The sequence below is a fragment of the Ictalurus punctatus genome, chromosome 24 (genome assembly GCF_001660625.3).
Source record: "Ictalurus punctatus breed USDA103 chromosome 24, Coco_2.0, whole genome shotgun sequence".
Lineage (NCBI taxonomy): Eukaryota > Metazoa > Chordata > Actinopteri > Siluriformes > Ictaluridae > Ictalurus > Ictalurus punctatus.
In genome coordinates, this window is record NC_030439.2 from 6,338,230 (window position 1) to 6,363,310 (window position 25,081).

General features: G+C 43.0%; 1 protein-coding gene across 4 annotated transcripts in view; it reads left to right on the forward strand.

The window, feature by feature from the left end:
* Positions 1-23,201, forward strand: part of tnrc18 (trinucleotide repeat containing 18) — a 74,985-nt gene extending 51,784 nt beyond the window's left edge. For all 4 annotated transcript variants that reach the window (XM_017454400.3, XM_017454401.3, XM_017454402.3 and 1 more), the window contains 13 exons: positions 880-1,116; positions 2,558-2,937; positions 3,278-3,400; positions 4,293-4,428; positions 6,732-6,849; positions 14,148-14,223; positions 14,689-14,797; positions 15,279-15,395; positions 15,676-15,834; positions 16,114-17,396; positions 17,571-17,807; positions 17,958-18,032; positions 18,141-23,201. In XM_017454400.3, the coding sequence (XP_017309889.1) occupies positions 880-1,116; positions 2,558-2,937; positions 3,278-3,400; positions 4,293-4,428; positions 6,732-6,849; positions 14,148-14,223; positions 14,689-14,797; positions 15,279-15,395; positions 15,676-15,834; positions 16,114-17,396; positions 17,571-17,807; positions 17,958-18,032; positions 18,141-18,347 (3,257 nt within the window). In that variant the 3' untranslated portion in view covers positions 18,348-23,201. The remainder of the gene's footprint in view (positions 1-879; positions 1,117-2,557; positions 2,938-3,277; positions 3,401-4,292; positions 4,429-6,731; positions 6,850-14,147; positions 14,224-14,688; positions 14,798-15,278; positions 15,396-15,675; positions 15,835-16,113; positions 17,397-17,570; positions 17,808-17,957; positions 18,033-18,140) is intronic.
* The last annotated feature ends 1,880 nt before the right edge of the window (positions 23,202-25,081 follow it).

The window sequence follows — 25,081 nt, forward strand, 5'->3', positions numbered from 1 at the left end:
ACCCTGTCCACATTGTAACAAGCCAAAGGTCCTTGTTTGTCTGCTCTAAAACTCATACGCTTTCCCCTCATATGTTAACAAGCTCATGCCTGTTGTCAGCGAGCCTAAACACTCTGGAGCATTATGTGCGTCTTGTGTCCATATCCGTCTTCTAATACGTCCCTCCCAAGTGGAGGTGGGGTCAGCTAAAGTGGGTACCTGCTGTCTTGCAGTTAGTCCTTTTTAAAGAGACGTTTCTCTCCCTTTAACAGATTAGACAAGCTCCACGCTGAAAGCGTGATGAATAATTGATCACTTTCTTAGTCTGTCTTTCTGCCTGTAACACACATCTAGCTTTCTGCAGTGCCATGATTTCTGTTAGTTTGGAGAAGGCTAGTGTCCATGTTGACGTTAATCCTGTTATGCAGCTCCCTCAGTGTGAAAGCTGTTTGCATGATGCTGCTCACCCAGACTGGTAGATCATAAATTTATGATCATAAAGCCATGCGTTATCCTTCACCAGTAATCTTCTGTAGTAGTGGGTGGGCGTTTCAATGTTTTCGAGTAAATTGTATCAAAGGAAGGTCGTTCGTGTCGGTTAATGTGGCTGAGAAATGCACTATCCATAGTGATGAATCATAAGCTGTCCTCTGTGCCGAAATGAACGGTAGTGATGATCTTTCTAATGGTTTTACAGCCAGTCAGAGAGGAAAAAAAGATCCGTGTTGTTGAAAGCCATGCTTTTGCATTTTGGATGAAATAAAGTTACTTGATTGCGTAGTACAACATGAATGATGTTTTCCATGCAAGCTACGTTCTACTTTGTCAAAATGATGTAATTGCTTAAAAAAAAAACAACGACAGACGCATTTAACACTTTTCTCCTTTCATTGTAAACAGAGTACTTTACCGAAAGGGATGATTACGAGGATGAGGACGATGAAGAGGACTATGACCGTGAGCTGGATGAGTTTAATGCCCTGTGCTCGTCCTCGCTAGAGGAAAGTGGTCTGGGTTTGCTTGCTCGCTTTGCTGCTAGCGCCATCCCTAGCCCTGTTACCTCTGGCCCGATGTCCCTCGTTCAGCTGGAGGCCAAGCAGAAAGCCAAGAAAAAGGAGGAGAGACAGAATCTGCTAGGTGAGCATATGTCACCCTATTACTTTATATGTTATGCACGGCTCAATTTTTTTGGTTTTCTAGAACATTTCCTATTTCTAATCTCTCAATACTGATGTAAAATCACACCGAAAGTATTCAGTCTGGATGCAAAAAGAGCAGCCGAGCAATCTCGCACTACTTGGTTATAAACTGACTGAAGAATCTTTATGAATGGTTTTAATTTGGAATCTGATCAACGTTAACTAAAATGTTCTCCACTTATTGTTAGGGATTAGCACTAAAAGACAGGGAGTGCTATTCAGCTAAACAAACACTTTCAAAGGGTGCAAATGTAGAAGATCCTTTATGGCTTGGTGTCCTGTTAGTGGCTAAATGATGCTAAGCGGTGATCTGTCCTGCATATATTCTTGACCAGCGATGTGTTCATATCTCATAGAAGTTCATAGAGCGTTCATACTAGAGAGAACTTGAAGGCATAGAAATCTCCATTCCTCCAGCACTCATACAGCACTCATATTAAGGTCCTGGAGTGACCTAGGCAGTCTCCAGACCTAAATCCCATAGAAAATCTGTGCTGGGAGCTGAAGGTTCGAGTTGCCAAACGTCAGCCTCGAAACCTTAATGACTTGGAGATGATCTGCAAAGAGGAGTGGGACAAAATCCCTCCTGAGATGTGTGCAAACCTGGTGGCCAACTACAAGAAACGTCTGACCTCTGTGATTGCCAACAAGGGTTTATAAACCAAGTACTAAGTCATGTTTTGCAGAGGGGTCAAATACTTATTTCCCTCATTAAAATGCAAATTAATTTATAAAAAATTTTGACAGGCGTTTTTCTGGATTTTTTTGTTGGTATTCTGTCTCTCACTGTTCAAATAAATCTACCATTAAAATTCTAGAATGATCATTTCTTTGTCAGTGGGCAAACGTACAAAATCAGCAGGGGATCAAATACTTTTTTCCCTCACTGTATAATATAATACGTATACATCTGTGAAAAACCCTGATGCACTTTTTGAATAAATTGTGACTCGGGTATGTTTACAAGCCTTACGGGGAATTCAGCTAATATTTCAAAATCAAAATGATGCAGAACACAAAAGCGTTTTTTTTGGTTTTTTTGGGGGGGGGGCTTTCTGTTTAATGAGAACGTTTCAAATATGTTTTGCTCCGATTTTTACACTTTAGCTACTTGTTAAACTGAAAGATTCACGCGCTTTTGGTTGTCATAGGTTGTCACAAAATGCTGCGTTCTCATGGATACATACGTTTGGTTCAGATCACATGTAAAGTGCATGTGAGAAGATTTTCATGTAAACGATCAGACTATACATATCATATACCCGTATACTATATCCTTGTATGTAATCGTGGCCGTTCTAGTGCAGAAGTTTAATCTAGGTCATGTTAGAATTTTAGAGTGTGCTGGTTTGATGGTAATTCGGCAGTTTTTCATACAGGTGCGGAGTTTGAATTCACCGACTCTGAGAGTGACGTGAAGATCCGGAAGTTCCCATCTCTGCTGCATGGAAAGAGATCTGCACCCGAGCTCCCTCTGCTACCCCCGGCCACCGTGCTGCGTGAGGACTCCAGCCCTGGCAAACGCAGCCGGAAGCCCAAAGCCCCAGCTGAGCTCAACTTGAGCTTCTCGGCCGAAGGCAGCGATGAAGAACGCTGGATCCGCCGCAGGAGCGAGCGCATTTTCCTCCATGATGCCGCCCAGGCTAAACCCATCTCTCCTTCCAAACCTACAGTGCCCAAATCGGCTCGTGGCCCCAAAACACCTCTGCATGGCTCCAAGGACATACCTAAACCCAAGGAGTCGAAAGCACCGGGGAAGGTGGGTGCTGGTTTATTGATGCACGCTAACCCAGAGTACTGCACAGCAGGAGGAGGCCTGCTCCGTTTGTAGGACAAGAAAAGCTCCTGCTGTGAATGTCTTGTTATTGGACACAAAAGGACGACTGAAACTTGCCAGGCTACAATTACCAGCCATCATTGTTCCTCCCTTTATATCCTCCCTCGCCCTTTTAATAGTGCTCTGAGCAGAATAGCCCATTAACACTGATTCCTCATCTGATGCTCTGCAGTAGGATGAGATGCTGTGTCCTGTCATGTGTTTGTGTGTGGCTGTTCCGTCCGTGCATGTTTTCTGAAAGCTTCGGATGTGTGTGTTGCAGAAGAAGAGGTTGAAAGAGCTCCCCCTGCGTCTGCCGCCGCTCTCCAGCACTCCCTCAGAGAGCAGCGCATCGCTCTCGGTCAGCTCTGGACGCAAGAGCAAGATTAAACCCAAAGCCAGAGAGGTAAACATCACCTGACTGTATTACTAATAAAATTGTAATGATGATAAACATACCACAGTTTGCCTTCCCAGTTGTCCCCTACCACCACGACGAACATTACATTCACAAATTGTTTAATGTAAACGTCCTTGATGCCTTAGTTCATAAAGTATATGACTCATGCAGCATTTTATTTATTTATTTATTTATTTATTTATTTCCAGTGCAAACACACGAAGCCAGATGGTAAATATTTTAATGGAACGGCCATTTTGTGATGCACTCGTTGTTGACCGAGTGGGTTTAGAGAGCAAGAGAAGGGTTGGACCTGGGAGAGAGGGATTTGACCAATTTTACCTGGCAGACTACAGGCTCCTCCTGTGGCCTGCTGGGAAATGGCTTGTATTTGAATGAGCCTGTCCAGGCGTGACCTGCTGTACAGGCCTGCTCTGAATATACACTGCAAGGAAAATGATAGATAGAACGACAAGCCTACTCAATCACAAGCAAAATGAACTGAAGGCTGTCTCCCTCCACCCATTTTGCTCTCCCAGTGCCTCGTTTGTCTATTTAATTCTATACATTTGTTTTTTTTCCTCTAAGAAACAAATGCAAACTCTGCTTTTTCATATTTGACCAGGCAAGATTTTTTTTTTGTCTCATGTATAAATCAAGTTGTAATGAGTCCAGTGATGCCGGCGCTCCCCTGGGTGTTCTGGCTTTTTAAAATTGAGAACCCAGCATCAATCCCTCATCTAAATGGGTTTCTCCGAATCAGTTCTCACCTCACAAGCGCGTGGGTTTCATTGCTGGATTTAAACTAACAATGACTGGGAGATCAGTGATGTGAGTTGGCTTATGGACTGGGCTGCGTGTGTGTGTGTGTGTGGTGTGCGTGTGTGCGCACGTGCAGGTCCGAGGAAAAGGTGGCGCTGTCAGCAAGCTGATGGAGAGCATGGCTGCTGATGAGGACTTCGAGCCTAACCAGGACAGCAGCTTCTCAGAGGACGAGAACCCCCGTCTGAGCACTGAAAGACCCTGTACCCCTGGTGAGCACACACACACACACATGCGCTTAAAGCCCCTGTTCACAGATTAACATCTGTCTCGGGTCACTGGATCACCACTGGGCTTCGCTAAATTCAGGCCTGTAAAGGGGTAAAATCACTCAAACCACATTCGGAGATGATCTGCAGTGCATGTGGCCTCATTACATTTGCAGTGTGTCGCTGACATTCATTAAAAGACCACCCAGTCATCGGTGTGGCCACATTCATGGTTTTCATGCAGAATCGTGCTACCATCCAGACACACTGTTGATGCATGGGTTCATTTATCTGTCGGTGTTTTGCATACATAATACTCATTAAACCTATATTTGAAATGTGCACTACCAGCCAATTGAGATCTCCTCTTTTATATCTGTGCTGCTTCTTACCATTCTCAACATAAGCTCTGCTCATTACTAGATAAATGTATTCTATTTGTGTCACTGCATCGGACTCACAGCTATTCTTTATTTAGGGCAATATACACTACCGGTCCAAAGTTCAGAGACACCTGACTGAAACGTTTCTCACGATCTTAAAGCCCTTTTGATCTGAAGGCGTGTGATTAAATGTGTGAAATCGGTGTTGTAGATGGAAATCTAATCGTGCCGACGTATTCGTTTCCTTCATTAGAAAACGAACATTTTATTCACCAAAACAATGTTTATTTTTGAAACGGACGACTCATTTCGGAGCGGAATATTCCGAAAAGCAGCCGATAAGAGTCCGGCGTCGGTGTGAACTCCTTTAATACTGTTTAAAAAGCATCTCGGTGGGAAATTCCTCAAGAAAACGCCAAGGATACATTTCTGGAAATTCTAGGTCGAAAAGGGCGTCGACTTTGAAGATGATAAAATATTAAATTATTTCGATTTATTTTGGGGGGGGTTTTTTTCCATCACAAAATAATTCCCATAGTTCCATTTGTGTTACTCCACAGTTTTGATGACTTTATTATTATTATTGTTATAAAATGTCGGGGGGGAAAAAAAATAAATATAAAGAATGAGTGTGTCTAAACTTTTGACCGGTAGTGTATATGTAATACATATATACATGTATGCATGTATATAATATAATACGAGACATTTTAAGATCATTCATGCTTTCTAAAGAAATATGGTGTGATTGTTACTTTTGAATACGACCACTGATTGTGCAATAATGGCTTTGATGTCAGGCTTTAAAATAAGGTATAGGGTTCAGAAGGGGTTGATTGAGTTTGGCAGTACACGGCTGCAGTTGAACATCAGACAGAGAACCATTATTGTACATTTGGATAATATTTGCTATGCAAAAGCGGTCAAGCAGAAATGGTCAAAAAAGCATGCGATTAAATCTCGAAGAGTGAGCCTGTCATTTGGACATGTTCTAGAAATACAGTGTGTGTGTGTGAATATACAGTCAAATTTATATTGTATATTTGATATTTCATAATATTTATGCTTTGTGGTGAGGGTACAAGTTTAGAGTTGCATTTCTGAGCTGCTGATATTGATAGTGTGCACTCTGGCACTCATCTAAATCTGTATGCAACTCCTGTTTTCTTTATAAAAGAATAAATAAATAAATTTCCGCCCGTCTGTTTTCATTTGTGTAATTTGTTTAAAAGCGATCGACATCTCGTTAGACGAGCGAAGGCTGCACAAAAACGCCACACGGCAAACTAATATGAGTCCTTTTTTTTTTTTTTTATCCGAGACCGCAATTATTTTACTTAAGAAACGACATCCGGCTTAACGTGAACACTTTGAGTTTTCGTTTGTGGTTTGCGGGTGTTTTTGCTTTTGGCAGCTATTAATGAAGTGCGATCACAAGTGGTCGGTGGCATGCATTCAAGAAAAGGAAAAAAAAAAAATCAAGAGTGCACCGTTATCGTTCTCTGCTGTCCACTTGTGATCGGGTCATCCGAGACGGATGTTAATGCTGAGCTCTTTGACTTACACGTCCTCCTTTTGAGCTGGGATGTTGAGACCTTCTCATCAGCACGCGCCTCTGTTTAATTGCCTTTCACGACTAAATCTCTGTGCGTTTTCTCGATCGCGCACGCTGGGATAAAGCGGACGGTTTTGAGTGACGGGAGGCAGGAGTCATTTCACGCCTTCGCTTGTTTTAATCCAGCGTTCAAATTGTAACACTTGACTTGATTGCATTTGTGGCATAATCGTTCATGGTCATGTGCATCAGTGAATGTTATTGCACCTGGACTTTAACTCGTGGGCTGCACTGGGGTGGGATGAGCGATTAATTCTTTGTACAGAGACACAGCTTTGCTTACTTGTTGTGTTTGTGTGTGTGTGCAGCTCCTCGTAACTGTGTCCTTAATAAGGATGAGCTTCAGGACGGATTGCGTGTCCTTATCCCTATGGATGACAAGCTGCTGTACGCCGGCCACGTCAACACCGTCCACTCACCCGACATGTAAGAGCTCACCTCGCCTCAACTCCTCTTTCCCTGTTTTTTTCTGTCTTTTCATCTCTTGTCCAATTTACTCTCTTTACCATGGTTCTGTCCTACAAGTGTTGGGTCACTGATGAATTAGCTTTGGAGGAAACTGCTTACTGAACCAGTTTGCACCAGCAAAATAAGCCTGAGTATACACAATTTAAGTAGCATATAGCGGTATTCAAACTTTTCCTCCATGGGCTTGCCCTTGTATCCCATGGCTATTTATTTATTTATTTATTTTACTCTTTCAGCCTGTCGTGCATATCGGTAAATAAGCTGCGGTCTATTGAGGAGTAAGACTTGCTCTCAATATCCTCCGTTTCGAGCCGATCATCTATAGAGACAAATACATTCATATGATTTTGGAAAGTCTGGTGGAAGGCGCTTTAATGACAGATGCTCTGTGCATTTTCCTTCTGGCAGTGTTTCCCTTCAAGTTTCATTAAAGCAGATGCTGTAATCATGTGGCAGGCAATCACTTCAGCCGTAAAGTCTATGCCGTTATGTCTCGTTTAATCGCCAATCAATGATTCTATTAATCAATAAGCTACTAGCACCTCGTGCACAGGCTTGGGGAGTGACGGAATACATGTAACGCGCACTGATTGGACTTTTATAAAAGGCTTGCAGCGACCATTGGCCGAATTTCTGCCTCTTAACCATTATCTTACTCTCGGCGAACACGTGAAGGTGAAGCGCTGTTGTGTACGGCGTCAGACGGTTGCTTGACAACATCAGCAAATGAAACCGTTCCGAGTCGAAACAATGCCCAAGGCCATATAAGGTCATTTTTAATTTCACGTTATCACACTGCTTCGTATTACACGGCCTTTCAAATGTCTGAACGATGGCAGAAGGTCCACTCGTGACAGCTTATGTTTTATTTTATTCCACACACGTCCAAAAGAAATTGATCTATATTTATGTGATGCTAATAGTGTGTCGTCTTCAGTGTATTAAAATCTGCATTCCTAGTAACACTGTTTTGAACGCTGTTTAAAAATGATAAATAACGGTGTCCTCTTTTTGGGGAAACCAGAATATGGTCACCCTAACTTTTTTTTTTTGACGTAATGTTACAGGGACAGTGATCATTTATTTATTTATTTATTTATTTTCTTAAGAACAAATCCAAACATCGAACGAGTATTTTAGATCATATTGCTGTTCTCTTGACTTTATTCACATATGTGGCCTTGAAGTAATCCAAAACGCATCAGATTACATTACTTTCATATTGTGATACTTGGATTCCGTTATTACAGTTTTTATGAAGTCATTTTGTAACTGAATACATTTTTTTTAAGTAACCCTCCCTGACCCTGTTTATAAGTAAGCTGTATGTAAGCTAGAGGCTCGGAGGGAGCGGGGTGCAGAGCATGGTGTGATTTAAAGGAGGAGGGCGCGGGTCAGTTTTTGGCTTGCATCGGTGCTTTAAAATCCGACGCAGGCAGCTACAGGAAGCCAGTGGAGGGAGCGTAGCAATGGGAGAAATTGTGTAAGTTGAAAACCAGCCATGCAGCTGCATTCTTGTCGGATGGCGCGTAGGGGCAGACCTGCCCGGAGCGAGTTGAAGTAGTCCAGTCCAGTCTGAGTCCAGTGCCACAGCACTTCTGAATTCTCGAATCTCATTCTAAGGTTATCGTTACTATGGTACTATAGCTAATTCACAGGTACTTCAATTGGTGGACAGAGTGTGCCTACAAAAACATAACAACATGACATATAGTAGTTGTTACGGTGAAGTTTTCGGTAAGGACATTTTTATTTAACATTTATGGAGGAGTCGTGGGTGTCAGCAGTTTGTAATAGTCAGTGTAAAAGCCACAGAAAAGTCTTTAGGTTAACCTTAACGTCAGGGTTTAGGTTTATTGCGCATATAGTACCGTGAGCTCTGTGAGCATTCCTCATTACTTCGGGAACGCGTTTGTAAGTATCTGATTTGTCGCGATGGCTCCCCGTAAATCTTCTCGACACATTAAATATGTCATTCTGTCACGTCAAACAGTTAGAAGTGTTAATGCCAAGTAATTGTTGGAGTGCAGCAAAGCAGCTCTTAAAGATGTGGAGTGATGGGAATGAGGGAGGAATGGGATGTTGGGTTCGAGTCATGTGTCGGAGGAGGCAGTTTATGAACGTATGTTTGGGAAAGGGCTATTCAGCTCGGTTGGTGTGTGCGTGCCACCCCCCCCCCCCCCCCCCCCCCCCCCCCCCCGCTGTCTCTCTCTCTCATCCACTGTCTCTCCCACTGTCTCTCACGGTCTCTCTCACTGTCTCTCTCTCTCTCACGGTCTCTCTCTCTCATCCACTGTCTCTCCCACTGTCTCTCACGGTCTCTCTCACTGTCTCTCTCTCTCTCACGGTCTCTCTCTCTCCCACTGTCTCTCTCTCTCCCACTGTCTCTCTCTCTCCCACTGTCTCTCTCTCTCCCACTGTCTCTCTCTCTCCCACTGTCTCTCACGGTCTCTCTCCCACTGTCTCTCACGGTCTCTCTCACTGTCTCTCTCTCTCTCACTGTCTCTCTCTCTCTCACGGTCTCTCTCTCTCCCACTGTCTCTCACGGTCTCTCTCACTGTCTCTCTCTCTCTCACGGTCTCTCTCTCTCATCCAATGTCTCTCTCTCTCCCACTGTCTCTCACGGTCTCTCTCACGGTCTCTCTCACTGTCTCTCTCTCTCTCACGGTCTCTCTCTCTCTCCCACTGTCTCTCACGGTCTCTCTCACTGTCTCTCTCTCTCACGGTCTCTCTCTCTCATCCACTGTCTCTCTCTCTCCCACTGTCTCTCACGGTCTCTCTCACTGTCTCTCTCTCATGGTCTCTCTCTCTCATCCACTGTCTCTCTCTCTCCCACTGTCTCTCACTGTCTCTCTTTCACGGTCTCTCTCACTGTCTCTCTCTCTCTCTCACGGTCTCTCTCTCCCACTGTCTCTCACGGTCTCTCTCACTGTGTCTCTCTCTCACGGTCTCTCTCTCTCATCCACTGTCTCTCTCTCTCCCACTGTCTCTCATGGTCTCTCTCACTGTCTCGCTCTCTCTCACGGTCTTTCTCACTGTCTCTCTCTCACGGTCTCTCTCTCACTATCTCTCTCGCGCTCTCTCTCTGTCTTTGTATGGTGCTAAATGATTCTCCTCTGTGTTTGAGGGAAAAGAGCTTTTGTGCAAGGCTGTGTTTGATTTTCAGGCTTTTAGCTGCACTCTTCAAGGAGCATGGTTTGTGCTACCATGAGGACTGGTAGTGGAAGATTTAATATCTGTTGAGAGAACGAGAGAGAGAGAGAGAGAGAGAACGAGGTGCTACTAAGAGATGGCTTGTCTGCTGCGCCGTTCCATGTGCTACACCACAACATTAATGCATCCAGAATTGTCACTCCATGCAGGCCCTGGAGGTGTTCGTACGGCTGTTATTTATATTCCTGTGCCCGTATTCGTTAACTCTATTCAATGTCAAGGTGCGAATAATCTGACCGTGTCTTCCCAGCTTCACTCTCTTTCTCAGTTTAGAGGTAGCGTGTGTGCAGACATCGCTATATCCGTAACCACACGCTGTTAAATTGCCGAGTCAGTAATTAATGCGGTCAGTGTTGAATTAGGACTGGAATCCAGGGGGAAGGAAGAAAAAGTAGCCTTGTCTCCCCTGCGTGTTAAGCACAGAAAAGACTGCTGACAGGTCCATTGTCATGCATGTGATGTGATGGCCGTGCTAATGGCTGCAGCCCGTTATTTATGGGTAATGGGAAACTAATTTGACATTTTCTGTCCATCCTTCAGTGACTTTCCATTTCTTTCCTCTTTTTTTTTTTCCCCTTATTTTTTTTCTTTATTTATGTGCTCAGTCTCCATTCTCTGGGCTGATGTGTGAAAAATAAGAATTATCTTAAAGAAAACGGGTTCTGGTTTTAATCAGAGACTCCTGAATTTGTGCAATTTACCAGTGCACATCTGTACTTTCCCTCAAAGGCATTTCCTTTCATTCTTATTCAGATGAATATTTTAATGCATAATCATTATGGTTTGCAGTGACGGCAGTAACGTATTCCGAAAAAAAAATTGGGGGGGGGGGGGGGGGGGGGGTGAACGTGTGAGCGAATAGAAATCCTCAGCAAGCAAACAAACAAACAAAAAAAAACTACTGAAGCTTTTTATTTTGAAACTCAAAAGTTTTCTTTTTTTTATTTTTCCATTTGGAATCATTAGCTTCGTCATCTATAGACAATCTTTCTGTAAATCCACGCCGGTTACCCTCTAAAGCATGAAGGAGTTCGTATTTGACTCTGCTTGTAGGGGCCTGAGCCCAATCATGCACCTTCTCCCGTCAGGGACCAGCTGGTGTGAATTTACCCTAAGCCTCCAGACACGAGCAATCAGTTGTTCCTAGCAGCATGCCTACCCCCTCAAGCTGGCTCTGGGGAGTGTGTGTGGGGAGGAAAGGGGGGCTACATATCCACACAGGCCCATGTCTCAGTAATAGGACTGCCACTCACTGACAGGCAGGTCTGACAGCTGGCTCTGGGTCATGCTGGAACTGCAAGTACCTTTATGCATCCAGATGAGAGTGGGTCTTGATTTGACGGTCAGATTTTTTAAACAGCACAGGCTGCTTCTAATCTAATCTTCTCCCTCGACCCGTCCTCCAAACGGAGCCATGTTCACCAAGTAGACTTTTGATTTATGGAGTGTGTGTACATGATGCATCTTCTATAGTTCATATTCACGCACAACCTTACAGGTTCATAAACTCTAAAATACTTGAAAATGAAAATCGCATGAAGTCCTACAGGTGCAATCAGAATTATTTAACCCCCAGTGCAAATCAGGTTTATTGTCAAAATGTACAGACGTTCAGCTGTTTGCAATGAACAAATCAAACAAAAGCAATTGAAATAGTTCAACACAACGAATGCTTCAAGTGGTTTCGCCAAATTCAACTGACAATGCAACTTATAATGAGTTCTCCAGTTTCAGAATTATTGAACCGACTGAATCGACTCTCTCACAACAGCACAAATATGCAAAACAGGTGTTGTCTCAAGCACACCTGATGCAACTAATCAAGGGCTTCATTAGTTGCACCAGGTGTTACACATGAAATACCTGAACTGGATAGAAAATACCTGGAATACCTGGACGGGGCAGAAAAAGGAATCTATGAACGGCTGCAAGCAGATTTCTGAGAAGGCAGGTTGTGAAAACCCCTCGAGTGACTACAAAAGACCTGCAGCAAGACTTGGTGGAAACAGACACTGAGGTTTCAGTGAGCACAGTAAGGCGTGAACTAAACACAGAAGGTTTTCTTGCCAGAACTGCAAGATGTACACCACTACTGACCCAAAAGCACAAGAAAGTTCGGCTCAAAATCACTTAAACAAGAGATGGAAGTTTTGGGATTCTGTTCTGTGGAGCGATGAAACACAACTGGAACTTTTCAGCACGATGGATCAGCGGTACGTCTGGAAGAAGAAGAATGAAGAAAGAACACTCTGTCCACAGTCGAGCATGGTGGTGTCTCGGTGTTGCTCTGGGGCTGCTTTGCATCCTCTGGCACTGGAAACCTGCAGCCTGTGGAAGGCAAGATGCATTCAGTGAAGAAATTCCAGGAGAAAACGTCATGCCGTCTGTGAGGAAGCTGAAGCTTGGGCATCACTGGACCTTCCAGCAGGACAATGATCCCAAGCATACCTCAAATTCCATCAAGGCTTGGTTGCAGAAGAAGTCCTGGAAGCTAGAAGGTTCTACAGGGCCATCACAGTCACCTGACTTGAACCCCATAGAAAATCTCTGGTGGGATTTGAAGAAGGCGGTTGCAGCACGCAGGCCCAAGAATATTACTGAACTGGAGGCCATTGCTCATGAGGAACGGGAGAAGATTCCTCAGGAACGCTGCCAGAAGCTACACATCTCATTTGCAGCAGGTCATAACATCAAAAGGATGCTCTACTGAGTACTAAAGATGCTTGTCATGAAGGGGCTGAACAATTCTGAAACTGGAGAAATCATCATAAGTTGCATTTTCAGTTGAATTTGGGGAAACCACTTGAAGCATTCGTTGTGTTGAACTATTTCACCTGCTTTTGTTTGATTTGTTCACTGCAAACAGCTGAAAGTCTGTACATTTGACAATAAACCTGATTTGCAATGGCGGTTGAATCATTTTGATTGCAACTGTATACACTGCAGTGAGGTCATCGGAGGACTGTGCACAATACCGATCAGTCATTAGTGCCCTGTAACAAGTAATATATCCCTAAGAGCTTGTATGTTTTGGCAGTAAAAACACAATAATATCTGCAGAACTGTTATGGAACATTGAGGGTTGCAAAATAAGCTCTAGTTTTGGGAAGACTTCTTGGTTTTTAAACCAAAAAATTTTTTTCCAAGGGTTAAAGGCGTTTGTTTGGCTGCAGTAATAATATCCCAGAAGTCTCCACGCAGTCCTCTGACTTTAGATCCATCGCTTCCCACACAGTGACTCAGCCTGGCGCAGCTTTCTGCTTTTTTTTTTTTGAACGGGCAAAATAAAAGGTCTTGGGTTTTTTTTTTTCTTCTTCTTCTTTTTTTTTCCCTCTTTGTAAGCTCCCAGTTTGTTTCCATCAGATGATATGAAAAGAAAATTGTCTGACTTGCCTATTCCATCCGCTCTGACTTCATAACAGCAAAAGAGATTAAATGAGATCATCCTGCCGAGGACTGTCAGCCAGCAAGTTGTAAAAAGCAGGCCTCCTGCAAATGTAGTCCATGAGCTAGCTGTTTAAGGGAATGAAGTGTAGATAACCTGGGATCCATTGATTATTGGTAACAAAGGTCTGCATCGTATCTGTCTAGTCAACTAAGGAGCCCTGCCTTTATTTTGAGACTGTCTCCGCTCCAGCTTTGCGTTAGGTCATGTCTGTCTTTACATTACAGCCCGCCTGAGGGTTTTCTATCTCCATTAAGTGTATGGTTTTATGCACCAAACACATCTTGTCTGTCAACAGCTTTATTTTTGTTCTGGTGTTAATATTTTGCAGACTTGTGGGAAATGTGGCTATTCTCATTTGGGCTGTTTTAAATTATCCTTGTGCCTGTATGTCTGTCTGGTGCTTGCTCAGTATACCTTGAAAAGTTTGTGTGGGATGCCCTGTAGGGGTCATTGTCTTGTGTCTATATGTGTTTGTGAGTGTTGTTTTTTTTTGTTTTTGTTTTGTTTAAACTGGAGCAGGTCACTCAGTAGTGTCTCGGCTGTCAAGCAGAGGCAGACAGGTAGTGTGTTAATGACTATGCCTTATGTCTTGCAGATACAGCGTGGTGGTTGAGGGTGAGCGAGGTAACAGGCCTCATATCTACTGCCTGGAGCAGCTGCTGCAGGAGGCGGTCAGTACAGCACACTGTCCTTACCAGTCACTAATGAGCCCCACGTGTGTCCTTGTACACAGCATGGCCAGGGGCGCACGCACTCTCGAACACTCTCAGGACATAGGACCTCCTTAAAAACCTTGTGTCCTGCTACACACCTGTTTTGCTTCACTAATACTGAGTGTTGGTTTAGGCACTGAGGCTCTCAGCTACCACCGTTCGTTTTTAATTGACCGTAGTAAGCAGAAGCTTAGCCAAAAGCAACTCCGGTTATAGAGCTCTTTTCAGATTGATTGTATATGTGAGAAACGATCCGTCGTTAGAAAGTGACGCACGAGTCATTCTGCATGTATTAGTATAGACCGTATAGACCAGTGGCCCCTGTGCACTGCGTACAGGTTAAAATGCAGTGTGTCTTGTAGAATGCAAAAAAAAACTGGATTGTTTTACTTTTCCTTTTCTCCCGCTGCCCACGTTGTACAGATTATCGATGTTAAGCCCCCCTCTGTGAGGTACCTTCCTCAGGGAACAAGAATCGCAGCCTACTGGAGCCAACAGTACCGCTGCCTGTACCCTGGCACCGTGGTCAGAGGTAAGATCAATAAAGTGCTTTACACTAACTGAAATGGCACACAGACAGCGTGTCTTTTATAAAACACGGTGGTCAAGCTTCTCTAAACTTTCTATGCTGCAAAAAAAAAAAAAAAAAAGCACAAGTATTTTCTGTCTTCTGTACACATAACCTTTCAGGGCAGCGTCTTGTTTAATTTCCTTTAATCTGAAGCTTTTAGCCAAGGCTAGCAGGCCTGCCAGAGGAGGTGGGAGAGTACAGAGGCCAAGAATGAATGATGATGTGGTTAGCTTCATGCGGCTTTCTGCTTCAATTATTATTTATTTTCCCTCCCACTAAGTCAAGAGAGAAAAGGGAGGCTTGTCCAAAAAAACTTGAAGGGAGGTTGTAACTACTGCTCCTGTCAGCAGATGAGAATAACAAGGGTCCTCAAGAAGCGCCTGAGAAATATGGAGATTTATGTTGCCGTGTATTAATCTTTCTCACTTTTCCATGTCTGCAGGGAGTCCGGACATGGACGAGGTGGACGACTTGATAACTGTGGAGTTTGACGACGGAGACACCGGCCGCATTCCGCTGTCTCACATTAGACTGCTCCCTCCTGACTACAAGATCCAGTGTGAGTGTCCTCTCAGAAAGTGGGACAATCCTTGATTTATGCTAACTGCCCAAATGAAAACACTGTTTGGTTTGGAGCCTCTGCAGCCACTGATTTTGTTTGCTTTTGCTCTTGAGGTGTAAAGAGCTGGGTTTTTTTTCTTTCTTTTTTCTAGGTTGTGACTTGTCAGTGCACGTATTCATGTAGTGTTTTAAGAGGTCGCGTTAAATAAATATTGAGACGATGTGTGTTCTGTTGAAAAATGAAAAACTTTTTTTGTTTGCTGTGTTTTTCTTTGCAGGTGCTGAGCCATCCCCTGCTCTCTTGGTGGCTAGCACTAAAAAGCGAGCTCGGAAGAGTAGTAAGGATGTTCCTGAGAGCAAAGACACGAGCCCCAAAACCGCAGATGATTCTGCTCCAAAGAATAAGGGGAGAGGGAGAAAACCAAAACCCAAACCTGGTAATTTATCTCACTTACTTTAGACATCATGAAATCTTGAAGTTTCTGATAACTGAATTGTTTCCAGTTGAAAGAGCCAGCAGTCTTGGAATGAATGAAATGAATGTCTGTAGTTCAAGAGGGGATATTATGGGTGGTTTCATGGATATTAAGTAATTTGTTTGTGGTTGGGAAGAAAAAGGCTTCCTGGCAGAATAGGGACAATTTTAGCTTCGCTGCATTCCATGTAGGTCATGTGTTGAAGCATATTAAACTCCTCCTCTCTGTTCTACTTTCCAGAGCCTGAACTAGCTCAAAAGGAGCATGAAAAACCTGACCAATCAGCCCCTGGACCAGTGCAGGAGAGACCCCTTACTACCCAGAAAAATGGCCCACTGCTAGGCAGGAAGAGTCAGCCTGCCAACACAACCAACCCCTCCATCCCCATACCTGCTGAAGGCCAGAAGAAAACTGCTGTAGCCAAACCCCCAGCCAAAGTACACTCGCAGCCCAAGTCTGTCTACTCATCTGCGCTTTATGGAAAAGTTCTCTCGGTGGATCTCTACAATGACCCGTCTGCTTCATTAGCTTCCTTTATGTCCAACAATGAGAGCGGGAAGGCAAAGGCTGTCAAAAGAGTCCGGAAGAGTGAAGATGAAGGAGCAGCGTTTGGAGTGAAAACCCAACGCAAGCAGCCTCAGACGGAGATCCTGATCAAGTTGGACCATGAGGGTGTGATGTCCCCCAAGACCAAGAAGACCAAAGCTCTGATGATGATGGAGGGTCAGAACCGCACAAAGAGAGACAGTAAAGCCGTGATGGGTGTTAATTACACTACTGTCACCTCCACTACCCCTACAGACAAAACACTGAAGCCCAAGACCGAGCCTGAGACAGTTAATACAGACAGCGTCGCGAACTACAATATCCGTAAGCTGGGAAGCAGCACAGACGGCCGCGTTAGTGTGAAGGGCTCAGGAGAGAAGGAGGCTCAATCGGAAAACTGCAGTAGCAGCAGTAGCAGCAGCTCGGAGTCTGATGGAGAGGAGGAAAGGAGGACCTCGCCGGAAACAAAGACCAAGCAGGACAGCAGCTCTACCAGCTCCCGTGCCTCTAGCCCCACCTCTTCCAGCTCGTCCAGCAGTAGCTCCTCTTCTACTGCTGGATTTAATTCATCATCTTCATCGTCCTCCTCGTCCTCGACCACCAGTGACGAGGAGTCTTCGTGTAGCTCGGATGAGGAGGCTCCTGCAGTTCCGCAGCCCCTGTCTCCTCAAGAGCAACCTCCGACAGAGAACGATGAAGAGGATGTAGAAGAGAAAGCTGAGGTGAAGACCGAGCTCCCTTTGACCACAACCAAGGTCCAGAAACAGCAAGATCCTCCCAAACAGCAGGCAAAGCAACAGAAGCAGCAGAAGGTGAAGAAGAGCGTTGGTCGGCCTAAGAGGAGAGAGGGCATCCACCTGCCCACTACAAAGGAGCTGGCTAAGAGACAGAGACTGCCCTCTGTGGAGAACAGACCCAAGATTTCTGCTTTCCTGCCAGCCAGACAGCTGTGGAAGTGGTTTGGGAAACCTACTCAGGTTAGTCATGACATTTCTAAAAAAGTGTAGTTAATACATTGGATGTTCTGATTTATTCTGTTATTTAAGAAAAAAAAATGATCTTGCTTGTCTACACACTGCTTTGGTATTTGCTCTTGAATGAACTAAAAAAAAAAAAAGTGTAAAGGGTTTTTTAAAAATTTTTTATTGCAGAGACGGGGAATGAAGGGCAAAGCAAAGAAACTCTTCTATAAGGCCATTATGCGAGGCAAAGAAATGATTCGTATTGGAGACTGTGCTGTCTTCTTGTCCGCTGGACGGCCTAATCTTCCATTTATTGGTCACATCCAGAGCATGTGGGAGTCTTGGGGAAACAATATGGTGGTTCGTGTCAAATGGTTCTACCATCCCGAGGAAACCAACCCAGGAAAGAAACTTCACGACAAAAAGGTTACATTTCGTACAGATTCGAAAAAATTCCAGTTAGGATATTTAGTATTTATTCTACAGTATAGCAATGTTTTTAAACATCCAAAATGGCCTGGAGGACCGAAAACACAGACGTAATTTTTTTCTCCTTTCGCAAACGTATCTCGACAGAACTGGGATCAGATGTCTGGAAGGAATCTCGCTGCTGTTCTGCAGGCATCCAACCAGAGGAAGGATTTCATGGAGGTGAGTATATTCATTCAGTAACATAACACACATATCCCCCTAAAATAATGTAGTTCTTTTTGTAAGAAGAGCGAGAAGTTTGAATGAGAAAAATGTTCCTGTGTGCAGCGGGCCCTGTACCAGTCCTCTCACGTTGACGAGAACGATGTTCAGACCATCTCCCACAAGTGCTTGGTGGTTAGCCTGGAGCAGTATGAACAGATGACTAAAACTAAGAAGTACCAGGACAGTGAGGACCTCTACTACCTGGCCGGCACTTACGAACCCACTACTGGTATGATTTTCAACACTGACGGTGTTCCTGTCATCTGCTGAGGAGTGTTCTTATCAGCCAGCTACGTCACAGGAATGAGCTGTAGAAGATTGTAGAAGATGACTGAGAGCTCCCGACGTTGTTCCCGAATGACTGAACTCATGGTAATGTTCCCGAACGAGACCACTGTTTGTCTTCGCCGAATGACACATGGGGACTGAGATTGGTGATAAGCACAAACATGGACGTGGAATGTATTCCGGATGACGGCGGTATACAGTCTGTCATCATTGTTAAAGTATGTGTGGAGAAGGCAAATGTGGAGCACGTGTCTAACCTGTTAACAGAGGGCGGCCCGTCCCAGCTCTGATATAACGACATAAGCGTGGTGAACAAATCAAGCGCCGTTTTGGAGAAAGAAACGAGTGCGCACGTCAAGATCATCTTTAAGGTCATACATGTCTGCACAGCTGAGCTCTTGTGTCTCTAGCTGTTAGCATCAAGAATGCGCACTGATGCAACACAACTTGGTGGAACTGAATCTGCTGGAGAGAAGGCTGCAACGAACCAACTTCGTGGGCCCAGCTTGTGGTGGATGTGATTTAAACTGACAGGACATGTCACACTTACTACTCCAATCCACCTAGAGAAGCTATCCGTACCAGCACTCTGCTGTCCAGCGACCTCCTGGTAAAACCGTGCTGGAACTTAACACAACGACAGCCGGGTAATGAACTTGGACAGCTGATACAACCCTGGGCTCCTAAAGCTACAACCGTACTGACACTGGCACTCTTCCTGCGCTACAGAGTGTTTATTCGCAGGAAAGTGAGTCACCTTTCTAGCCCAAAAGATCTATTGGGGTATTTATACGGGCCTGTTTTCTAGCCAGCAAGGCAGAAAGGGCTCTCTGTACGAGTCACACGCTAACGTCGTGGTCTAAACCGTTGTACAGATAACTACAATTGTACATACACTATATATACATGATATACCCACATTTTATTTTCATGTACAATAGATTTATGTGAAAGTAATTTTTTTAAAGTGGTAAAAGGAGAAAAAAAGAGAGCTTTATTATACTGTGAATCAAAGATCAAAATTAGGTGAAAATCAGGAACTCGATTATGAGGATCTCGGAAATTGTTAATGGAACTCGATCTCAAACCCACTACGTTGACGATGCGGTATAATTTGCAATGTAATATCAAGGATACTATTACCGGACATCATGGTTTTCAGACCAGTTGTCCATTTTTGCATTTTTTTCAACAGAAAGCACTTAAATCTACCCTTCCCGTCTCTTGTAAGATGAATTTTCTTTGACAATCCCCAGTGCAGGCGAACTTGATACATCCACGAAGAGAATATATCGCATCTCTCATGGCTGCCAGCTGTCCTGACTGGTCACCACCTGGTCAGCCTCATGCTATTTCAGCCCGTCAGCATGTACGTGTTTTTGTTTTCGTTATATATATATATATATATATATATATATAAAGCATTCCTCTTATCCCTTAACCAATCTACTCTTTCTAGAAGCAATTCCATCTCATGCATAAAAGCACTTTGTCCGAATGTACTAATAGCAGAGCAGCACAGCAAAGTGACATTAGAGAGAGTCATCAGATAGATAGACGGAGGGAGGGGGAGAGAGAGAGAGAGTGTGTCAATAGATAGATGGAGGGAGAGAGATAGGAAGTTCTTATGCTGAAAGTATGCCTCCTTTTCTCTACCCACCCCACCCCCCTTCTCGTCCCTGCACACGGCTGTTGTTTGTCGATGCCTAAAATACTTTAAGGGAATGTCCAAGAAGTTTTGTTTTTCCCCAAAATGTCACCGTAGCAGCTTGATGAGTTGCAAACAGTCGATCTGATTGGTTTGATGACACATGCACATTTCTGAAGAAGCTTTCTGAGTCAGAGGTGTTTACGGTGGCAGTGATGGGAAACAGGGGTCTCTAAAAAACATTACCTGGGTTATTACATAGAATAGTTACAAATTCATTCCCTGTTCTCTCACATTATAGGCTTCTCTCTCTCTCTCTCTCTCTCTCTCTCTCTCTCTCTCTCTCTCTCTCTCTCTCTCTCTCTCTCTCTCTCTCTCTCTCTCTCTCTCTCTGTCTTTCGAGTACTCTGTGGTACCTCTTTATTTCATCCTCACTCTTAGTCATGCATGCAAGCACAAACCCAAACCATATAGCCTCTTCTGGAGGGCAAAAAATGTCTGATGTTTCAAGGAAAAAAGGTACTATAAACTAATCAACGTTTTAGTGTTATTATTATATGTTACATATAAAACATTACATATAAAAATCCAGTGATTTTAGTCGTCACGTAATGCCATTGTGAACGTGAAGGACTTCTGGTTTCTATAACCAACACAATCCTGACTGAACCATTTCTCATCTAAACACGCTGCATGACTGTTTACTTCTCATCGAGTGAATTATACGAAAAGTTTGACAAATCCGACTTTCCCTTTAAGCCCAGTCCCTCAGAGGCTGAATCATTTTTGGCCCAATTACATAGATTGAATGTTGCTTTTTGTAAATAAGTTTTGTTGATCTTGTATTCCAAAGAAAGAGCCAGACTTCACCGGAGGCTCTCAAATCCGCCAGTACAGAACCAGGCTGTTGATTCTCTGCTCCTCTAATCAAGACCAATCAAATATATTTGATTCATGTCTAGCAAACACTCATTTAAAAAAAAAAAAAAAAAGATATTTTTGTTTATTTGTGCCTTTTGTCATGGTCTAAAAATTGAATGTAGTCTAACGTCTAAATATCGGACATGTTTTTATGTCCAGAATGATGGATGTATTTGGGAAAGTGTTCCTTGTGAGACTGTCGGGCCTTTCGGTTACAGTCACTGTAGTCGATTAGTTTGCCAATATCAGCGGCTGAAGGTTGTACACACCTCCAGTGTATGCAAATCAGAAGTTGTCATTATGGGATAAATTCATTGTGTGTACAAGTGGAATTCTTGGAGAATTTTACTTCCCAACTTCCTGTCTCGGATCTCTTCATCGCCATATTTCTTTTACCTCGTTTGTTTTCCAGAATATCATGGTCTGTCTGTCTTTTTTTTTTTTTTTTTTTTTTTAAATACCCAATGGTAATCATTGCCGTTCTCGACTTACTAAGTCGCCACGAAGCCGAGAGGGTGTAGTCAGTTACCACGTCTTTTCAAGCTGACGCCCACTCAGTGTCATAGGGCAGCTGAATGTGCTTTGAAGATAGTGATAACCACCCACTCCTGTACACGTGACTATCCTTTCTCTGAGTTGCTAGGAGGAAAGGATTCAGGCCTGCCGCTCTTATGGCCAGTTGTGTTTTACTGCAAACTCTAACTATTACACTTTTGGGCAAAATCCAATTCAACATTTCTTCCATCATCTTCCGTTTTGCTTTCAGAAGAAGGGAGAGAGAGAGAAATAGGAAGGGAATGGACACTAGAAAACGTCTGGGATTGATGTACCCCAGCACAATTTAGGCCTACTCAGTATTTCAGAACTTCTTTCTGTTTTGACACTATTGCATATGTAGAGAGAGACTATATTGGTAAATTTGTCTGAAAATGTTCTCTTTTTTTTTCTTTTCTTTTTTTTTTTTTTCATATGTAACATTGGCCAATCTCTCTTAAAGAGATGATATCTTGTTGATATTCAATAGGTTATTTCTTAACATGTTAATCATCATATGTGGTCTTGAGGTAAATTGTATATTCTGTCTTTGTATCAGGTTCTGACTTTTTAAGAGTTTTCTGATTATTTTGGTTTGAGGATTTGTAACAGACCCAAAGCCGACTAAAATGGTGCCAAATAATCGTTAAGTCGCCTGAAATCTGAAACAACACTGAGCACGCAATCATGGTCCAAAAACTCGGTCAAATACACATTTATTTTTGTGTGCGTGTGTGTTTGTGTAAGATATTTGTCTTTAGAAAGTTGTACAATTTAAGTGCCCCTCAAAACAAACGTTTACTTGGAGCTTGGAGTCAAGCTGTAAAGCACTTTTTAGAATATTTTTGTCTGCATGTTGTAGAAACAGAGTTTATGCATCTTAGAATAATATTAGAGCAGAGCACTCGACTCTTATTTTGCTTGCTGAGTGTAGCACAGTGTGAGACGTCCTTCCTTTTGGCCCGTGCTCGGGTCATTAAAAGAGACAGTGGCCTCTGCTGGTAGAAGTTATGTAGGTCGAGCTAGTTGCTAAGTGTCTTCTGCTCTGTGTTCAGGGTCGTGTATATGGCCATCTCTTTATAATGGATTAACTGGCTCATTAGAAAAAGCTCTTGTATAGCAGAGACAGATCTTGCTGTTTGCATCAGGTCTTGCTATTTGCATGATTCTGTTGGCCTTTTTGCATTTTGTCTCTCTAATCTTGTCAGGGTTTTTTTGCTATTTACCTTGCCCCCCTCTCAGAACAATCGTCCTCCGTGCTTAATGTGCAATACTGCTGAATGTGGTTTCTCTGAGGTAGCTGCTAGAGAGGGATGAAGATTGTTAGAGAGAGTAAGTGTGTGGACTGGAGGCTGGTCCTTCACTGGTCTTGGTCTGCTGGTCCGTCAGCGTTGGTAGAGTCCTGTTACACACGAGGAAAAAAACAAAAAAGCTATAGTTTTAAAATGATTTTTTTTTTTCTTGAAAATGTAAAAGCATCAAAGTTTTGTAAATTGTCCTTATGAGAGGGGGACATATTTGTACACACATTTAATCCTGTAAAGAAAAATATAAAAGCAAACACTTTTGAAAGATTACGATCCAGTCACTAAAGATTACTGTTGACTTGTGTGTAAACTTCACTTTTTTTTTTTTTTTAACCGAAAAAAAAAAAAAAAAGCTTAATCAGTGTTCTTTCCAGTTCTTTTAGAAATCAGAATTTTGTAGTCCATCAATAAACATGATGAAAATGACTCTGGTCTTCAGTATTTTTGTTGTGTAATCCTACTTTAAACAGAATTCTGCCCTGAACATCATGCATATTCATCATTATTATAATTAATGTGCACTCTTCAGTATGGTCCAGGAGTTAGGGTTTTTTTTTGTTGTTGTTGTTTGTTTTTTAAATAAAGTTGATTTATTCGGTTTAAACTTCTTTCATTGATATGTTGGTCAATTTTCACATTGGTTAATGGTTTCATATATTACCCACAATGCTCTTCAGCTTCCCGCTGATAGTAGTGATAATGGGAATTCATCTCCACTTAGAGACCGATGCAGCAGTGCTTAATCATTCAGTCTGTCCAGCTTGCTCACCTCCTCTCAAACACAAGCTTCAGCTTACGTACTGATACCAATGCCACTGTGCTCATCATCTTCCTAGCCGAGCCCAGTCTCTGCTGTGATGTGATCTATAGCTGCGAGCTTACAACGTCTCTGAAGGTTCTCATGACCAGCCCTGTTATGATGAACATTCCTGTTATTTTCCTTTAAGTAGGAAAACAAGACTTTCAATTTTCAGTAACAACATAGATATGATATAAGGGCGTCCCAAAGGTCTCCGTACATAGAGGGAAATTAACACTTTTTAGCAAAATGTCTTCCAAAATTTTTCAGACTTGGTTTGAGATATATATATATATATATATAAAATATTTTTTACAGTGCCTTTACGAATGCCTTTGATAAAAGAAGAACGTGTTGAATTCATTCTCATGGCTGGATCGGGAAGCTGTCGCGATGGACTTAAACAGGAAACATTGCGAGCACATCACACACGATACTGCTGCCAAACTTATTAACGAATTCAAAAAGACTGGACGTGTCGTGGACCAACCAAGAAGTGGACGTCCATGAAGGTGGAACCCACACACAACCCATACACAACCCACATAGTGCTGACATACGGTACGTAGTCCCCTATGTAATGAGACTTGGTACACCCTGTATATATTTTTAAATAATCCCTTTCATTACTCATGCAATGACCTTAAATGAATGTCATGTAAAGTAAACAAATTGCATTGTATTTTTTCATAAATATTAAAATACACCAAGCATTTAGCTCCACCTCATCAATTTTTCATAGATTACTTGTGATAGACATACTACATGACCAAAGGCTTTACCTGTTTCACATTGTACAGATGATGTGTTTAAAATCAATTGCCTGTACATTGCTGACATCTAGCAGATTATATTGTAAAAGTCAAATGAATTTGTATAATTTCACTTCAGCTTCCAGGTTTGTGAATAACTATCCAGCTGTTACTGCAGGTGCCGTTTAATGCATTTCTGCCCTCGGGGGTAGTAAAGTTTAGCTAACTGCGATGATACTCTTTTTGTACACTATTGTGTACACGCCCATATGTGGTTCTTCCCTAAACCACAAAGTCGCCACAAAGTTGGAAGCACACGATTGTATAGAACTGGTATAAAGAGGTTCAAACCTGTTCCAGTATGACGATGCCCCTGTGCACAAAGCGAGCTCCATGAAGACATGCTTTGACTGGAAGAACTCGATCATCCTGCACCTCAACCCCACTGAACACCTTTGGGATGAACTGGAACACCGACTGCACCCCAGACCTCCTCACCTGACGTCACTAACGCTGTTGTAGCTGAATGAACACAAATCCCCACAGCCACGCCCCAAAATCTAGAGGAAAGCCTTCCTAGAATTATTCCTACTAGCTTATTATAATAGCAAACAGGGATTAAATCTGGAATGAAATGTTCAACAAGCTCATGGGGGTGTGATAGTCAGGTGTCTGTGTATTTAACATGTAGACAAAAGGTTGCTCTGGGCTTCAACCATGTCATTCAATGAAGAGTAAATGAGGATACAATATGG